The sequence below is a fragment of the Ixodes scapularis genome, unplaced genomic scaffold (genome assembly GCF_016920785.2).
Source record: "Ixodes scapularis isolate PalLabHiFi unplaced genomic scaffold, ASM1692078v2 PGA_scaffold1__304_contigs__length_218370807, whole genome shotgun sequence".
NCBI lineage: Eukaryota > Metazoa > Arthropoda > Arachnida > Ixodida > Ixodidae > Ixodes > Ixodes scapularis.
Window position 1 is genome coordinate 46,829,550 of NW_024609846.1, and position 20,270 is coordinate 46,849,819.

The 20,270-nt window shown below is 46.0% G+C and overlaps 1 protein-coding gene across 1 annotated transcript; it reads left to right on the top strand.

The window, feature by feature from the left end:
- Nucleotides 1-779: 779 nt before the first annotated feature.
- LOC115323576 (TNF receptor-associated factor 4-like) lies at nt 780-16,264 on the top strand. The gene is made up of 3 exons (XM_040207992.1): nt 780-863; nt 12,285-12,612; nt 14,528-16,264. The coding sequence occupies exons 2-3, from the start codon at nt 12,343-12,345 to the stop codon at nt 15,632-15,634; spliced, it is 1,377 nt and encodes a 458-aa protein (XP_040063926.1). The 5' UTR covers nt 780-863; nt 12,285-12,342; the 3' UTR covers nt 15,635-16,264.
- Nucleotides 16,265-20,270: the final 4,006 nt, after the last annotated feature.

Below are 20,270 nucleotides of genomic sequence, written 5' to 3' on the forward strand. Positions count from 1 at the left end.
TCGAAGTAGCAAAGTGGTCCTGCCGATCCAAAACAAGACAAGCCGCCTTTCCAGCGTATCCACCATGTGGCCACCCGGCTTTCTTGAAGACCCCATGGCCCCCCGTCACTCAGTCTATCCACGCGTGCACTTCCCTTTCTCTCTAATATAATCTTAGGCGTCTAACAAAGCTCCGCGTCGAACGTCCTATCAGAGCGCGACGATTGCCTCGGGTTTATGCAAAGAAGTGGTCCGAGCATAATCCATGCTAATCCCTTCCCAGGGGCGGCAGTCCAGGGAAATAATCCCCTCTAATCCCTTTTGAGGGGAGGGACCCTTTTTTTTGGGTTCCACCCAGGCCAGAAACTATACAACACCCGTATTGGACAGGAGGGCAGCGTCAGCGTTTGGTGAAGATTCGGATCCAATCAGGCGCTTTGTGCCCAAGAAATGGCGACCATCGATGTTGCTCGATAGACGTTTGAAAAGAAAAGCTTTTTAAAAATTACACAAATGTTTGCAAACGACCACTCTAAATGTGCAGTGATTGACAGCGGGAGCTGTCGCGTTGGCGTTTAGTCAACGTGCTTTGAGATATTTACCTTTGGAGCTTTTTCTTTTAGTATAACAGTACAATAGTTCTCGGAGATGTTTTTAGAAGATGTGAAGATAAATGTAGCGGCATAAAAACGGATATAGATTACTAAAGAACAAGCAGGTGATAAATCAGACGTATGGGCCGCATCACGCGACTTTCCACTTTTCTGATATCGCTGCTTACAAAAATAACTGCGGGAACGCAGCCAGTGCATGAGATAAAGGTGAGCTGCAGTGGGTGTCAGTTCTATCTCAACGTCCTGGCTTTGCGGATCCCAAGGTCGCAGGTATGTACTCCACGTACGTAGAGTCGTACGTAGTTCGAAGTATTTTATGTCTTGTAAAAAACGATTTGCCTGAAACTACAGTATTCTTCGGCCTATCAGTTGGAGCAACTGATAGGTTTATAAGCCGCACCTCCCTATAAAGGGCTGTTTGAAAAAAAAAAATTGATATATATTTGTAAATGTCGCCCCTCTTTGTACGGTCGGCAGAGTCGCTGCAGCCTACGCCACCACGCTTCACGCCGCCTTCGGACAGCCAAAAGAAAAGAGCAGGGCGGCGGCGGGAGCTTTACCGTCCCTATTTTGTTGTAACTGTTGATGCAGCCTAAATTAACAAAAATACGGTTCACACTTCAAAAACAAAAATGTACATAAGTGGACGCAGTCCTATGCGATGCACCGACAGAGAAAGGTACATCAAAAACAGGAGAAAGAAGTTAAGGTCTACTTACGTGGGCAATGCAAAAAAGAGGTAGTTTCCGATCACTATATCCGTTATGTCCTAAGGAACGACGCGAGACACGATTTTAGTAAATTTTGTTTTTGACCGAAAAAGGGGGGGAGGGGAAGGGAAAGGGGGGGTAAATATATATATATATATATTTTTTAACTTGCACATTGCGGGAAATATACAAATCCGCTACAGGTTGAGAGGCGCTACTGACAGTGACTGAATGAATAGACCCTATACAAAAGTACATTGAGCAACATTGGAGGTCGACATTTCTTAGACACAAAGCGCGTGAATGGATCCGACTCCTCGCCTAATGTGGGCGCAGTCCTCGTGTCCAGTGCTTTCTGGGAACATCTGATCAAGCAATGGCGGACAGGCGTTGGCGAGGACTTCTGGAAAGGGTCCTGGCCCAGAGAATTGTTTTCCCCTTAATATTTTATCCGACTGCTCTTCGCTCGTTGACAGAATTGTTTTCCACTTAATATTTTATCAGACTGCTCTTCGCTCGTTGACAGACGGGGTATACCTATAACAACCAAAGATTAGCCTATTGCTTTTTATGGCTTCTGCGCGGCATTGGTGTTCTTGTGTTTAATTTTTCATATTTAGTAAAAAACAGGATAGTACTGATTGTACAGGGTGTTCAAAAAATATTACAAGCTTTTTGCTTGTTTTTTTTTTTCAGCGTAAAAAAAAAAAAAAAAAACTATGCATCGCAGAACGCTCATTCTCCGCACAGCCCGCTCCGATATCTTATTCAAGGTTATACGTGACTTTATGAAAAATTCAATGGGAAAATGGGGCCCATCTTCTGCCCTTTTTCAGTTTCTGGCGCCATAGAGCTCCATGTATTTAGGAGCTCCGTCGGCTGCCATTTTTCCATTGAACTTTTCAGAAAATCACTTATAACCTTTGAATAAGACATCGGTTCGTGCTGAAACTTTGGCATCTCGTTCGAACCTCTAGTACTACTTACTATCTTTGGTTGGAGAATGACCCTTCGGCGATGCCTAGATTCTTTTTGCTAGGAAAAAAAAAAAAGACGGAAATTTTTTTTGGACACCCTGTACTACCGACAAACTTCACCGTACAGTGGTGATCAGCTGTGTTAAGAGTATACTATTTCGAAGTTGCAACCTTGTAGGCTGGACATACGCGGTTTTCTGTCTTGAAAGAGCTTTAGATGCCTGAAGTAGTGTGTATGTTTCAATTATTAAGACTAACTCTGTGTTTTCCTTTTCTAAGGCATGAAGACTACTACTTTTCATAAATCAACAAGTGTGAAATGTGCATTTCATTAAAAAAAGAAAGGCTTGAGGTATTCTAAACACTTCTTATGAGCTGTAATGCGAAAGCACGCACGCCGCTCTTCGCTCCCTTCTCTAATCTGCGAAGAACAACACGCTGACCTTGGGCGTAGAACGGTGGAACCCCTGCCTCGCGGACACGCAGCGCCATAGAGTGAGCGATCGTTCAAACTGTCGTGTGCCTAGTGGGGTGAGCAAGAAACAGACAGCAACGTAGTTCCCAGCAGAACAAACCCCTTGGTTTAATCCAGTGGTTCTCAACCATCTATGTTTCGCGGACCCCTTGTGGATCGGCGGAGATGATGGAGGACCCCGTTCGTGGTCAGAAGAGAGGAAAGGTATAGGCTAAATATAATATTGATTTAATAAATGGATATAACTAAGGAATATAACTAAGGGATAGTGTGAAGTAGACCTCTTTTATTGACATACAAGAAAACTCGCCCAAAAACTGAAAGATTTCTTCTGGACCTGAAAAAAGACAACTTTTATTGCTGGGCTTGACTGATGAAGCAGGGATTCGCGGATCCCTAGAATGCCTTCGCGGACCCTAAGGTGTCCGCAGACCCCTATTTGAGAACCACTGGTTTAATCCATGCGCCGTATATATTGCCACGCGCCGTACAATAGATAAGAGGCGAGCGAACCCGGTGATCAGTGATCACGCAACAGTGCCATAACACAGTCAGAATGACATCACACAAACTAACGCGCAGTGGCCAATGGGAGCCTCGTCTACGCGCGTCAGCCAATGGGACCGAAGTGTAAAAGGTGCCGTTGGTTAGGTTTGCGCGTGGTTTAATTAAGGTGCCATTTTGCATGGTTTCAAAGCTGATGACGTCGGCTCGCTCCATAAGACAGTTAATTCTTTCACATTAAAAGAGAATAAGCCTCTTTTTAAAAGCCTGAGTCTGATGCCTGCAATGTGTCTCTATCAATATTGACTGTGTATAACCTATAAATCACATGTAGAAAAAAATGCTCATAAATTTCTGGAACTTGTGTCCCTAACAGCAAGAGTGACCGCATATCCCACCCGTAACACGGAGTACTGGATGCTACAAAAATACAAAACAACATATGGCGAGCAAATGACATCATGTACACTACCTAGACTACTTAACCTTCTCCACACCGAAAACATCAACCCTCATACCATGTCATTTAAAGACCTTCGAGCATTCTTTTCTTCTAATATGACTGTGTAGCAAATGTATGATATTTACCTTTTAGACAATACTAACATAAATATTACCTTACTTTCTTGATTTGAACTGTGCTTTGCGTGTATGTATTCTTTTTCTGTGAACATTCTTTTACATGAATTTTTTTGTATTTTTTTATTTTGTTTTTTGTGCCACTGCTGCCAAATGTAAGGATGGGGGGCCGAGGACCTGTCAAGCTGCATCTTGCAGCTTTTTTCCTCGGTCTCCCTCCGTTATACACTTTTGACGGAAAATAAAACATATTATTATTATTATTATTATTATTATAGAAGGGCATCACAACCAGCAAATCTCATTTCAGGGCACTGTTTCCGCTCCATCCCATACTATGTTAAACTTGTAGGTCACTTTGATGCAACATTCCTACATCATTGCCCACTAATTAGGGCTGGCTTACTCGAAGCGAAATCAATCGGCATTGTCTATGAATCTCAAGAAAACAGATTTCTAAGTTTGCGGCGAGCGAGAGTCCAAACTTATCTTCCGTTCACTCTCAAGTTGAGACTAGAAGCTTTGCCTTCAGCGCGAGCTTCCAGCCCTTGCTAACACACGTGGGAACGCGCAGGCACGCGCAACCAAAGCACTGCGGAAGCCAGCGAGCTCGCGCTGAAGGCGAAGCTTCAAGTCTCAGCCTAAAGCCTAGTTCACACGCAGCGGTTTTGGCCCTGGAGCGGCGCGATTTATGCCGTCGCGGCGCTCTGGCCAGCACCAGCAATTCAGTGGCACGAGCGCCGCGGCGGCAGAAATCGCGCCGCTTTAGGGCCAAAACCGCTGCATGTGAACTAGGCTTAACAGTGAATGGGAAATTGTCTTAACAATAGGTCTGTTCGATTCACCTGAACCGGCTGAACTAGTTCAGCAGTGCAGGAACTGGTGCATTCGATTCAACCGGAAGTTGTACGGCCGCTGCACTGGCGCGTTCGATTCATCTCAGTTCTGAATGAGTTCATACCTGCAGTTCCTCAATATCTTGCATCGGCTCAGGAGACAGTTCAGCGTCGGTGCAGAAGCATACGACAAGAGCAGACGACGATAGCAGACGACGATAGCAGACGACGATAGCAGACGACGACAGCTGACGACGATAGCAGACGACGATAGCAGACGACACTCCTCGTCCGTCTCTGCCACCGTGGTCTCTGCTCATGATGCCATTTTTCGCAGCTGTTGCTTAAATGTCTGCGATGTGTAACAATAACGCCGATATGGAGGTTGCGTTTCTCTCATTTATGATAATAACGTACCCGCGGTGGAAGCGGAATTTAGATTATAACCGAGGGTAGGAATTTGATTGGTTATGATATTCTGAAACAGTTTTAGGCACCTGCTCGTGTAGGTTTGGCTCCCTGTGGTAAGTGTTGAAATATTGGCTCACGTAAATTGTTTCGTTTTGAGGCTATGTGGAGATTCAAAGTGTTGATATTCTTCGTTACAGACACGGGAAAAGTATTGCACTCGCGATAGTTCCCACTTCAGTTGCTCTTGGATGCATACTGACGACTCCGATACATTGTAGAGGTCTGAGATTTAGTACATTGGCCCTCTCATGCCCCTAGCTGAGCATAATACTGCATGTTTTGTCCGCTGGTATCTGTGGACGCCCACTAACGGGCCAGAGAAAAACGCCGAGAATCGGCATTGGCTTGGTAGTTCCACGCTGGTCTTTCTTGAAAATCACAATACACGCTTCAGCTTGACGCCAAAGTTACGGTCTATAACTCTCTTGGCCAAAACGCTATCGTCAGGCCTTTGTCTTCGAGATGATCGCTACCGACCGCGCGCTGCCGCCAGTGACTCCCGACGCAGAATCATCCTGATGCCGCGAGCCTATCGTCAGAATGCGAAATTCGAGAGACTTGGAGTGAACACACTATTGACTAAATGAATGTGAAGGACACGAACGCTTACGGAAACTACCGGAACCGAACGTCCATTAAAACTGCTGACAGAAACATTTCGTGCAGAAAACGTTTTTAGTACACTCGAAAAAAAAAATATTCACAGACAAGATTCGGTTATTATACTTTAAAAATAAGAAAACACGAATGGTCTCATCAAACCGCGACTAATTAAATGTAGCATACAACGTGGCGTGGAGAAACAAGAGCCAACAGATGCAGACGACACCCTGCGCTTTCGCTCGGAAAGCCGATCACAGCGCCAGTCCTAGCGCGGCGGCTGCACTGGTTCTGCGCCGCCGCTGCACGACTCCTGCTTTCCTTTGAACTCGGACAGAACTAAATAAGAACTTTCTGGCCGATTCGAACATACCTAATGTTTTATCATGATAAAACTAACCGACTTCCCTTGCATCCAGTCAACCTACACTGTTAGCAAAAATAACACGCCCATACGTGTAAACCGTTGTCCCACAGCGGACACGTCGAAACGTGTTTGTTTTACACGCAGCCATCTGTGTTTTTCGTCTACACATGAGGTGCTGTGTAAACTTAACACGATACACCGTGTTTTTCTTCCGCTAAGCACGGTTCAGCGTGTTGGCTGAGCGTGCTCATAAAACATGGCGGCCAGCAGCCGAGAACAGGCGAGGGACGAGCCCAGCAAGCCGCGCGCCTTTCGGCTGAATGGAAAGCACACAGGACGGCGTTTGTTCTCCTTCGATGTCTTTTATACACACTAAACAGTCTCCAAGCGGCGGACGTAGCTACGCGCAAAAATACGTACGTGCGTCGTCGGCGGTCGGCGGCGACGGTAGCTACGATCGAGCCGCTAGACAGAAAAGCGAACTTAAATGGACAAATAACTCGAGCAAACTATTTGAAATCGGGCGGTAACTTCCGCCACCTAGCGGGATTTCTAGCAGTCTATAAAAAAGTTTGTTAATATGCTACGAGCCTACGACTGATCACAAGTAGACACAACCCTTACATACATCACACACAGCACCAATACCACGCATTACACATCACCGACATATACACACACACAACACCCGACACTGCGCCCGACACTTCCTACTTAACATGCTCTCTCCCCGCGGCGTATATAAGCTTGGCATGTGCGGGTGAGCTATTTAGTCGCTGACCGTTACAGATTTATAGAAGAAGACACAAAACACGGCGCAATGGACAGCCGTATGTAAGAACTCTTTGCATTTAAAAAGTATGGAGGCAAAATCTATAATGTTAGTCCGTTGCGAAAGATAACGATGTATTGACAATAAATCCTAAACCGGTCATGAAGAAATTCAAATTTTTGTTATTTTTATGCTAGACCAGTGTTATGAGCAGTCCGACTAGCTTGAATCAGATTTTTTTTTAATTATTAAGATTTTATCATTGTATAATTAATAATAAACGGAAATGATGCTTGCGCAAAGCATTTTTTTATATATTCTTGTGAAGGACATGTGCTCAACACTTCACTTCCGCTAGTTGCAGTACAGGAGCAGACGCCTTCACCTTTGGGTCGTGTTGATGCAGTTTGTTGTCGTCTGTCGTGTCGGTGTTGAGTGGAGCGGTGGGGCTCGGGAGTTCGTGGCCGGTGTTATTCGTGATCACTAGTGCGGGGCGCTAATGCGTCATTTTGTTTTTTATACTGCCACGCTGTTACCATTCCGAACTTTGAATATACACGGGCCCGTAGCACTGCATTATGCTGCATGGCGAGCTCCTTCTCTGCTGACGTCGCTTTCCTGGTACCACTCGTGGATACTGCAAGCGTTTTAACAGTGTACACCGTCTCGCCTACATCCCCGGTGACGTATTCGACCTGTTGAAACGTTTTGCTTCCGTCATTTTTAGGTACGCAAGGCAGTTATCTCGTTGCTCTGGTTCCGGTTATAAAAGCAAGGCAAAACGCTCGTAGTTCCCGCCCTCAGTACACGTTGGACATCTTCCACACTTTGACACCGAATAACTGAATGAACGGGGATCTACATTCACTTCAGAGGTCACTATCGCCGCTTCCTCACCGTTTAGCAGCAGGATCAGCTGGCAACAAGCCACGGATGAAAGCATTCGTGGCTTGTGAGCATCAACAGCCCAAGCGCACTCGGTGCCGACGCGGGCGATGCGGGTTTCTGTCAACGGGGAGGCCAGCACTAACCGTGACCGTCCCAGCTCTTCGTCATGGCACGGTGTTGCAGAGAGCAGAGTAAAATACAACTACACGGACCACCGAAGCAAACGCACTGCTATCGTAAATCTTGGCTTGTGATTGCGCCTTTGTAGATCATCTTATTCGTTTTACTGGAGAGACGCAAACGACAGGCATAACAAAATCGCTTGCATACTCCGCATACCTTGCAAAAGCATTTACCCAGTCACCTTACGAAAAACGCGAAACACGGAGTCCGCACCGTCCTAAGCTTCTTCTGTTTTTTACCTGCTTTAGAGCAGTTTGTACCCGCTTTTAGATATGCCTACTGAAACTGAAACAGGGCAGTGCCATAGAAAACAGACAAAGTTGGGAAAGCTTGCTCGCTCTCTCCAATTTCTCAACTCTCAAGTGATTGTACCATAGTAAATGCACCAGCGCCTTTCCAAAACAAAGAAAAAGCACTATGTTCACCACGCAAAAAATGGTCTCAGTTCATGCATCTGTGGGCAGGTAGGAAATCTTGCCCCAATTTATTCACACCGCATAATGAGCGCAACAAACTCGCACGAGATTTAAAGGAAAATATCAGTGGTGACTTAAGTTTCCCTGAAATTCTGTTACCGGTCGTTTGCAGGACCGAGTCATCTACTCGAGCTGTGTGCGTCGCTGTGCAAACGCAGTCCAACACGAAGCATAAAAACGGCAGATCTAGGACAACAATCCGGAGTCCATTGTTCAATTTAAACGACGTAATTTTGTTGAAAACGCCCACAGCTTTTTACTCACGGTATGCGTCGGTATACTTCCACATTTTGAAACAGAACGAGGGAAGATTTACTTTTAAAAACGCTTGCTGCGTCCTCCCGGACCAGCTGGACCGGATCAGCTGATTACGACGGACTAAACCCACAGCAACCAATTCGCGCTCCGTGTTAGTGTGGCTTTTACCTCCAAGCACCGCACCACACACCACGGACACTTCAGCTCTTTGTCGCATCGCCGCGTTGCACCAAACAGAACGAGATCGCCGAAGTAAAAGCAGCGCTGTCGTGACCCTTGGCTTGTGGTTGCGCACTCGTGGACCCTGTGACACCCTTCACTTTCCAAGCACACACGACGATTGCGAATGATGCTTTCCGTCGTCCGGGAACATTACAGGGGCACGTCTCCGGTCACGTCTTCGCTACATGTGCTCGCAAACCGAGCACCTTCCAACCTTCTTGTCCAACCAAAAGAATACCGGCAATACCGGCGCCATGTTAAACGTGCGTTGTTGCCAGATTTTCTCCGACCAAATAAAAAACAACGAAAGCAAACCGGTTCTAGCTTCCAGCTTACATCGGCGTTACGCCGTGGCCAAATTTTCTCTGTCAGCTCTAACTTAAAGATGAAATACAGATGCAGCAACACTGGACACCACGGAGCGCCGTAAATTCTGAGGAGGATGCATGGGAAGCGGCGGCACCTTCGCTTGCAGTTGGAAGGGTTGAAGCCAAAACGAAACCAACTGCAATGTCGCGTGTTCAGATCAATGGCACGCTTTTTATAGCCATTGTAACTGTTTAGAACGAGTAATTATACGCCTAACTTTATTTTTGGTGTGTGATAAACAATTATCAAGACCCCTAATATAAACACAAACAAGGGCGACATAAGGGAAGCCGCATTGCCATTGTCGACCACAAACAATGGCAGCCAGCACGCACGGTAAGCGCGGGGTTCGCCCCGTCTCGCGACATGGCGTAATTGCTTTTGGTGCTTATCTGTCTCCGAGACATGTTCCTTTCCGCGGAATTTGACTCCACGGTCCTTTCTAGGTGTGTCCCCAAGCGTTCCGGTGCTTCGGTAGCCGGCAATGCTGCGGTCGTCGCCGGCGGTGGTGCGTGTTTTCGAGGTCGGCTACACGGTTATGCGTGTATGACCGAACGAAAACACGTTTTTTACAACCTCGCATGATTTTTGAACGAATTATCCGTTACTCAACGTGTAAATTTATGGTAATTTGTGTAAATAGCATGTTTTTCACCCCAAATATTCACCAAATACACGGGACTTGCTAGCAGTGTAGGTATTCATTACACAGACAGCCGTCAAGGTTTTCCAGAATTTAGTGCCTTAAAACATTTTGATCTACCAGATATCAGTCAGTTTCAGAAAGAAAAAGAAGGTAAGAAAAAGGCAAACGACCTACCTTTAGTTTTCAAATAGCATCGGTAACAGTTTTCTCTTTTGCCTAACAATGTGAGGCTAAAAACAAACACATAACGATCTCCTCGCACGAAAAAGGATAACCCATTGAAGGGGGATACTATCTGGACGATACAGTAGCTCTTAGTCGGACACGCTAAAGGCGAAAAAATGACGTACTAAAAAGTGATCGGGAGTAAAAACAGTAACAATAATTACGAACATGATATTAAACCCTGAAACTGGGGTAGAACAAAGTCACAACACTAAGAAATACAGAAACCAAGTGAGAAAGATGGCGTAAATACCTCTGCTCAAAAATAGGCGAAAAATAATTTTCAGGCAGAAAACACATTTGTGAGAACCCACAAAAAAAAGTATGGGGGAAAACAAAAAATTCGGCTTTTCTATAAATCAGTGTCCACTCCATGACCTATTCAAATAATTACTGATGGAAGATATGATAATGAGTGACCTAAATATTATGAGGCACGAGACTAAAAATGGGGATGATAACTGTTGTTTTCATGGTTCTAGTCTTCGAGTGTTTCACCACTAAGAACTGGTTCCAATTGTTAGAAAAGGCGAAGTCATTTTTTTCACAACGAACAACGCACTATAATGAAATAAAAAAAATGAAAGGATGCGATGAAGGCACACAATACATACGCTGTAGAAGTTCCCAAAGAGTGATCACCGGGGAGTGGTTGCTGGAGATGAGGTTCCGCGCTGATCAGTCCTTGTGAGGTGAAGGCGCCTTCTGATGAGGGAGCTCGATGCTGACGTGCGGGAACGAACGCCGTCCTGGACTGGACGCCAGCGATGCCTTGGTGCGTTCTCCATCCGTCTCGGTATAGGGGCAGGCTAGTGGGATGGCGCAGGGGGGTTTGCAGGAAACCTGGAACTCCCGGTCTGGGCGCCCGACGAATTTTGCTTCAAGCCCGGGAACCACGGCCGTCAACCTCGCACACCGCCACCGGCTTTTTTTCCGAGCTCCGTCGTCACACACCTCACTTCGTCTTCTTCTTCTTCTCCTTGTCTCTTCTAAAGCTCCAGGCCACACCGCTGTCGTCACCGCCACTTTCTTCGCTTTCTTTTTGCTGGCCCGGCAGCACTCCATCCGTCACGCGATCACCAGCATCATCCATCCCCGCGCGTTCGCAGTCAGGTCGCCGCACAACCCTCGCTCGCGCACAACACATTGACCATTATGTTTGTTTGTACTTTCGCAGTGTCTGTTCGATGCGTCGCTGAACTGCAAAAGCTATGTGTATAAGGAGTATTCACTGGGCGCAGTATTTTTGGGTGGTGTCTAGAGCGCATGCTCAGAACGAGCCCCCATTAATACGCTGCTAAGACCGGCCATTTTGACGGTGTGGAATGCACGTTGCAAAAGAACCCTGGAAGCTATAGCCATCAACACGCGCTCAGCAGTCGCGCACACAGCTATGGCCGCCCGTGAATTCTTATACAGTCATGATAGGGCAGTGAAGCCCTTTTATCAAGCAGCAGGTTACCTGTCGTGCCTCTCAATACAGTGTGCGATATTCTTTGGGAGCTGCATGCGTCGTTATGGGAGCAAGAAGAAATTACAACGATAGGCCGGCCTGAGATTTAAAATATAATTTTGCAACCGATTGTTTTCGGCCATATATCATGTTCAAACCTTAGCTTCCTTACACTATGCCAAAATATATTTTGTATCAAACACCTATAATATAGTCGACAATAAAGTTGTGCTGTGTGCGGTTCCGGTAATTACAACATATTGTATTACACCATTTTCACTCTCTCAGAATATTATCAAGTAGTAGTACTAAAAACGTTTTTTCTTAGGGGGATGGAGGTAGGGGAAGGAGTTCATGGCAGCCCTAGTTTCCCGATATGGGGGTGCGGGGATGGATATGTGCATTTCTAAGCCAGATTCGAGAATAAAATACACAACCGTGCGTACAGTGTTGCCTTGTTTATCTGGAAGGTGGGGTAAAGACCCATTCCACCATGGAGGTCACCCGTTCTTCATGCACTTCTTCCGTGTTGTCTCAAGGCCCTTGGAGCCCCATTAAGGTTATCTATACTGACCCCATGTTGGAGGTCCATGCACGAGCTGCATGTCGGGGGCGTTCCCACCATTTCCCCGCGCAGTAGGCCCTATTGGTTCTAAGGTCAAGGTCCCTTCATTTTCCAGGTTACTTCCAGTCGTCGGGCAAAAAACAACTGTGACTGGATATCTTGACCTTTTGAAGATGAGGCCCATCTTCATATCCGGATTCTCGGACACTCTGGATTGGAGGCCCCTGTACTTCGAAGAGTCCTCCGCTGCACACAATGCATGCTCCCTGTGTGGCCTGGTGTCGAGAAATGTTCTCAGATTGCCCTGTGAGCACACGCTCTGCTTGGAATGTCACGAGGAGTCCCAGAGGCGAGGTAGTACTTGTCCACTGGATGAAGAACCCTTTGACGATGATAACATTGTTCACCTTGACATCTCAGGAGGTTATATGCTGAAGCGTACGGTAAGTAAACCCAAACCAAAAGTTGCAGCAATTATAGATATAGTATCGAAACTTTACAAGGTACTTCAATCTTGAATATTTTTGTCTTTTTTTATGGCTAGGATTGCGTGTTTTCGGAGTTTATTTCTCGCGAAATTCTGGGGGTGTTTTTTGGAATTTATTTAGTGCCCAATAGTTGGACTTTAACGGAGTTTATTTTTGCTAGATTCCCAATTCTCCGAAATAGGGAGTTAATTTTTGCTATATTTTCTAATGTTCAAAATTGAAAATAAAAATATAAGTTCTCCCTAGACTTATAAGGAAGAACGTGTACCACGTGACATTGGCACCCTTGCCATTAGTAGTACTACCGTAAACTCTTGGGGGATAGCCCACCTAAAACCAAGAAAAAATTGGGTGAAAATTAGTAGTGGGCAAACTTTCGGTGCGTGTTTAAGAAAAGTTTAAAAATTGCTTTTTTTTACATCATGTGTTTTTGTCACTTGTTATGCCGGCAAGGGGCAATGAAGCAAATATGACTGTACTTCCCAGTCAGCACTATTCGCTTAAATCCCGCTATAGCTAACTAGACGCATTTACAACAAGGCCATCATTGATCCGAACACAGCGATTTCTAGGAGTGGGCTATCTTTCGGTGTTTAAAAGAAAATAGCGAATGAAGCCAAAAATAGGGGTGGGTTACCTGTCGTAAGTAGGGCAACTCTCGGGATATTAGGGTAACTGTCTCATGACAAACCTGAAAGTAAAAGTATATCGAAGTCTATTTTTGTTTGATTCTCAATTCTCCGAAGTAAGGAGTATAGTGTTGCTATGTGTCCAAACTTTCAAAATTAAAAAAATAAAGATATATATTAATCGCGGGTACAACTCAGCCCTAGATTTATAAGTAACCAAGTGCACCATGTAGAATTGGCGCTTTTGGCATTAGTAGTACTAGTAACTGTCCCACGACAAAACTTGAAAAAGGCACATTAAAATCAATGAGCTCCTTCATGTGGCCGGTAGAGGGCTATTTTTCTTTTCATTCAATTCTACCTCTTCTCCCTGGAGTTGCGCGGAGCGGAGTGGTGAGATAGAAGCCTCAACTGTCCCTCTTATGACATGTAAATCTCGTTCACACATTTGCGTCGACTGCGTTGCACTGCTTCGCGTCGTGCCGCCCAGCGCCTCTCCAATGGCTCGTCGCAAGGGTCGCTATAGGAACAGCTCGACGTAAACAGTCTTAACAAGACGTAACTGGATGCAGTCGCACTCCAACGCAACTGTGGGAACGAGCCTTAATAGTCGATAGCATTCACAGTTATGAAATGACAACCCGTCCTTCCTCCAAGTTCAATATGTAAAACAAAACAGTGGTTTATTTTGTGACAAAGAATTACAACGCCCCTTTGTCCTGACGGAACCCTCACGGGATAGGCGACGAACGTTCTTTTGTCGACACTACAAGATTTTGAAGGAATCTGAGAAGGCCTCTCGTGATGACCGCTGAACCTCTGCTTTGACCAAACTTACTCTTAAAAAAGTGAACTTTTTTTTTTTGGCTTCCGTGACCTTTAACTTTGGAATTTTTAGGATATATTCGAATTCAAAAAACTTTTACCGTGGAGTGTTTTGTTTTGTTTTTGTTTCAGGACTTTATCGGATTTGTCCAAAAACACGCAACACTTTTATAGCCCACTTTTATTCCATACAAGAAACATTGCATGCCAAGTATTTACCCTATTTTTTTTACAACACATAAGATATATATATTTTTTCTTATATTTTCCTCATGGTTTTCAGCAATCAATGTGAACAAGTCCCCAAACTTTATCAGCTTCCCTCCGGTCTCCAATTTGGATATTGGCTCCTTGTTCCGTCCTTTCTTTTTTTCAGGTTATAATTACATATGTCTTCAACTCTCTTTTTTTCACAGGTAGCCTGCGTCAATGCACCCAATGGTTGCGACTTCATCGGTCAAGCTTCCAGACTCGTGGATCACTACAAGCAGTGCTCGTTTCACGTCGTGCCTTGCCCCAGGTGCCAATCACCAGTGCTAAGGACTGAGCTCGTGGGTCACTGTAAAGGCGGCTGCAGTTCTGCGTCCACTACACCCGTGCCCATTCCGTATTATATAAACGTGAATTATGATCATTTAGAAATTACAAGCAGTGAACTGAAAAGAGAGATGTTCAAGATATCCGAAAATCTCTCTTTTCTTCAAACCAGCCTGAACCAGTGGCTTGAGGAAGTCCGAACATTGGACAACAACACAAGCAAGGAACTGAAGGACGCAACGCTCAAGATCTCTGACCATCTCTCCGGTCTGAACAGCTCTCTGGAACAGTCCCGGGAAGATGGGAGGGAAGCAGCCAGAAACACCAAAGAGCAGTTGGAATCTCAATCGTCGAGACTTTCCGAGCAGTTGGACCGAATCGAAACTAAAAGTTTTGCTGCAGCAAACAAAGAACTAAAAGCTGCCATTGAAGACACAATGAAGACACACGTGGCTCAGGAATTACGTGCACAAAGCGAAGAACTCATGAATGGTCTATCCGAGTACGTACTTAGATATTGCGGACCCATGAAATTTCACTGGTACTTTCAAGGCTGGGAAGACTTAAAAAAGAGTGCATTAGACGCACCGAATAACGCTTTCAGCCCCTTACAGTATGTATTTGGCTATAATGTGGGCATCTTTATCAGGCTGAGAAAAGAGGAGGGGCAGATGACATTAGGGCTGTATATGCGTATTCATCCAGGCGTCAACGATTCAAAGCTGGAATGGCCCTTCAGCAAGACTTACACGCTCGGTGTCATTCATCCCAAAGACAAAGCGAAAAGAAAAATTCATCAAGTCGATACAAGTAAACATTTGGACGAGGCGAGCCTCCAGATGCCAAAACAAGGCGGTAATCTTGGTTTGGGAAAAATGAATTTGAGTACCGCTAACGTGCTCGAAGCGGAAGGGTTTGTTAATGACGATGCACTTCACTGTTTTCTCCAAGTTGAGCCGTACTGTTGTTTTTTTTCGATAGATTAATAATTTAATATCGAGAGGAGCAGAAAATGTTCTACTGCCTGGAACAAACCGCTTACCTGATCCCATTAAATATAAAACGGATGCAACAACTCTTTCTCCTCAACCTCAAAAAAAAAAAATAATAATAATTGCGTCCCGAGTACGCGACACACCCCTTTCGGTGTATTTACCTGCAGGAAACCTAAAGTTCATCTGTACGCACTGTAACTAACACTGATCGTCTCACTGCAGCTACGACTGTAATATAAAAGATGGAACTTCTCTTTACGACAGGCCGCCACAGCAAGCCCGCATCCAAACGCAGGCGCAGCGTCTCTCTTAATGTATATTGTATATAAGCATAAAACTCCGCTCTAATTTAGATTTTTTAAACTCTGCACTTTCCCTAGTGAGGGCGAGGAATGCCGCAACTGCCTAATTACGATGTAAATATTTAAATCTATATTAAACTGGTCAAAAATCTACGGCATGCACCAATTCAACGGACTGCTACTTTTGCGGGCAACAAGTCTCGCATGGAACATTGCGCTGCCTACGTCATATGTATTATGAGATTCGTGTTTTTTTGTTTTATACTGAGCTCGGTACTTCATTAAATGACACCTTTGTGAGTGCGTTGGGTGGCGGATATCCCCCTCTAGCCGTCTGCTACGTAGATTCCGATGGAGGGAGTGTATCTCCTCTCTCTCTAGATAACATTTTATAAGGCAGCTGTTGCCAAACGTTTGCAGTGGCGGGACGAGTCGTCACGATGCCGAAAAGGAGTGAGCCGGACAGAAAGTCGCAAGAGGGAAAGGGGAAGGAGAGGGAAACGATTAAAGAAAAAGACACAAAAATACACTGGCCCGATTTCGCATTAAGGACTGTCCCAAGAATTCCGATAAACTTGCAGAGCTCAACCCCTTAAACGCTGCCTTTCTGATTGAGCAGTGACCCCTTGGGTAGCTCTATAAACGCGAATAGCACACTCGAAACTTTCCAGAGCGCGCACATGCGGTCTGGTGACACGCGCCCCTGTCGCGGCGCTCAAGTGTCTCGTGCCCTCCCGTCGGCGCTCTCGTGTTGCGCTCTCTTGAGCTATACACCAATATGATGATGATGATTAACTTTATTTTCAAAAGGGTGGCGCAATGGCCTCATTGGGGTAGGGGGACATACTTAGGAAAAGTTTAAAACATGTGGCAAAAGGTTAGCATGTATCTGTCAAATAGAATATTGTAAGCACGGCGCCCGACTGGTGTCCATGCGTGCGAGCACCTGCAGAGTGCGCCTTAAAGGGACAATGAAGACAATTTTATTTAATTTTTTCAAATGGTGTTTTTATGCTTCTTGGGAACATAGCATGCTGCCCAATTTTTGTAGACATTTGTGACGCGTATTTCTGTGCCTAAGAAAGAAGTAAAGAAACCGAAAGTGAACAATCTCCATTCTCGTTTCTGGGCCTCCGAAAACGGAGGTGACGTAGGGAGTGACGTCAACTGTGAATAGTCAGTATCGGTAGTATTTAAGAGATCAAGACTCGGGTTATCGCGGTGGGTTCTAGCAGCGCGGTGGCGCGGTCGTTTTGTGGAATCTGTCAACATGGACGGCAATGCCGCTGTCGCGAGCGAGTTCGAGCTTCCGTTCAGTGACCCAACAAAAACGGAACGGGAGTACGTCTGCGGCGGCCTCCGCCATCACCCGACGGAGACCGCCCAGCTGGCAACGAGCGGCCCGCAGGCTCCGAACAGGGACGCGGGGGAGATGCCGGGGGGAAAGCGGCAGCTATCCGGCCGTTCCGGGAACCGGTTCCTCCGCGGGGACGCTCCACAAAAAGGAGAAAATAAACAGCGCCATTTTTGGTTTTCACCAAAGTCGGACGTCCTCTTTTCGTCGTCAAAGAACACGAACAGCAACACACACGTGAAAACTAGCGTCGCCCGAACGAATGCTGGTCTTCAGTCGGCCGTTAGAACAGCCATCTACAGCGCACAAATGTGGCATGATTACCATTTTGCAAAATCCTTCCAATACCGTGTTCTTTTTTTTTTTTTTTTTTTTTTTTTATTAAAGGGGCCCTGCATTCATATTTAAGCGTCTACCTTTTTTGCGGTTTCCACGTCTCTTGGGGTTCGGGCAAGCCAGCGGGCACGGAGAGAGTAACTAAATATCACTGCATCATATTTTAACCGGACGACGCGGAAACCTCCTCCGCCGACGAGGGCGACCCGCGGTACCGAAAGCGCGCGAAATGTGACGTTTTAGGTCCTGGGCTTACTACTGGTAAGAACCGCTAAAAGGTTTTTTTTAGTCGAAACACAAAATATAAGTGGCGCGAACCGCTTCAATTATTCATAAAAGTAGTTTTCGTTCAGTATTTTAGGTCAGAAAAGAAACAAATGCAGTTTATAAAGTACGGAAACAAGAAATGGCCCGTCGACATACCCACCACCAAGCGGTGGAAAAGGCGGCGCATATTAGAAAGGGGTAGTGGGATCAGGCGCCGACACGGAAAGGTCCCGGATGTACGCGGCGCCGCTGCGGTCGTTTACGGACTGGAGGATCCGACTGGCTCCGAGCGTTCCGAAGGCCTTCAGCGAGCAGCTTTGTCTTGTGGTTTGGCCGTTTCGCGGTATGGCAGCGCGAAGTGGCTCCCATTCTGAACCGATCTTTACCCCGTGTTTGTTGTCGTTTGTGGCCAATGAAGTGTCATGCCGAATGTGTGTTTAATCGCGCAGCAAATGCAATGAGAGCCGCTCTAGCTGCCCGCTGCATACAACCTATCCAGAACACGCTTTAGTGGCGCCCTCTCGCGCCGTCGACACGGAGTGCGGCGGCCGTGAGCGCTCGCTGTGCTCACTATCCCTCCTCTAGTTCGCGGCCACTCAAGCAACCAAGGACGTCATGCGGGAAGTTATTTTTTGCTTGTTTTTGTAATTTTAATTTGCCTATAATTTTTAATATAAAGCGAAATTCCAGAAAAGAAAAGTTTCATTCAGTTACTACGGTCAGTGCGCTCATGTTCGGTGCCAATTAAAAAAAAGTAAAAAGTGCTTGCAGGGCCCCTTTAAGTTTGCTTATAGTTGCTCTTTGCCCGTTTCGCGTCCAGCATAGCAAAGAAAAAAACAATTATGCTGCTTTATTTAGGTTTACTAATAATTTCCGGTCTCATTTATACTTTTCGTGGTTATTCAAGCGGAAATTAGAACAGTATTTCTAAAAATCGCCAACGAAATCGTGACCGAGGGCGTGTCTCTCGTTTCGACCAATCGCTGACGCGTCTCTTGTGACGTCGCGCATCTTGGCCCCGCATCGGTCACGTGAGCTCCGCTTCTCCTGGCTTCTCCCGCAACTCTCGGCGCGTCGCCCCATTCGATCCCGGTGCGATTATTACCGCGTCTGTTTAATTGATTTGCGCGGCACAGAAGCGCGGGTTTCGGCTGGAGTTTGGGCAACGTGGCCTGAGACGTGCCTGGAACACAGTTCAATTGCCAAAAAGATGTCAGAAATTGCCTTCATCGACCCTTTAACAAAGCTTTGGCAAGGTTGCAATTGCACGCGCTTGCCCGCACGAGCAGAGGCATGGGGACGCTCTGCTTTCTTCTGTTCTTTGTTTTCTTTCTGGGCACAAGTTCGCCCCATTAAACGTTTAGTTCAGTTATTATCGTCTCATCACTTGTCCTTCGTGACAATATGTCCAAATCAGAAAAATGTCGATAAATCTCTTATCGACAATGGGGCGGGGAAACAATGGGGCACGTGTCAATAAACTCTGACTCGAGGTTGCCCATAATTTACGATGCTGCTTGCGGGGAGCTTCGGATGGTCTCAAATGCGCTGTTAACTCGACCTACGCTTGAGTTTTCCGGGTTCACCAGAATGATCGAGACAAGTTCGAATTTATCCAGGAGTCGAGTGTATCACGAGCACGCTTTAAATGGGTACGGAAACCAAATTCTGGAGCTCATTTCTTTGTTTCAACACGACGCAGGTAGCAGCACAACCACAGAAACATAAATATTGTGCTAGAAAACGCAAGAAAACATATTTTAAAGTGAATTAAACGATAATCAAAAACCACCTGGTAGTTGGTTATGAAGCTTCAATGGAATGTCGTGACGACAACATGCCTCTGAAAGCAGCGCCGCAGCGGTATGTCCGCTCACTGGTATAGATTGCCTAGGCCTGAACGCAATACCGAGGCGTCTTGGTGGAAAGAGCCAAAACGAAGTGAGCCACCTTGGTTTCAGCTCTCGCGCGACGTGCAAACGCGTGCTTCGGTTGTTCTCAGGTTTGGTGCGCGTGCTGGCCCCGCGATATCTACAGCCCTTGGGTACTTCGACAAAGCGAGATTGTAACGCGTTGACGCCTCCAAGTGGCAAAACTCGTCACTAAGGTACGCTTGGTCGTCCGAGGCATGATGACGTCAAGACGTCTGCCGGATCTCCCGAGATGCATCGCGCTCCTCCATGGCTGATTTTGAAGCGCTCGCCAAAATCGCGGCATTTAGAGCATAAAATATAGCCATCTGCTCAAAATACGACCGTGCGATTATTCATTACAGGCTTAGCTGATCATATTGAACTCATTTCTTGATGTTTTCTCTATATTTCAAGTTTCGATTCCGTATCCCTTTAATCGGAAGTTTTTTTATGGG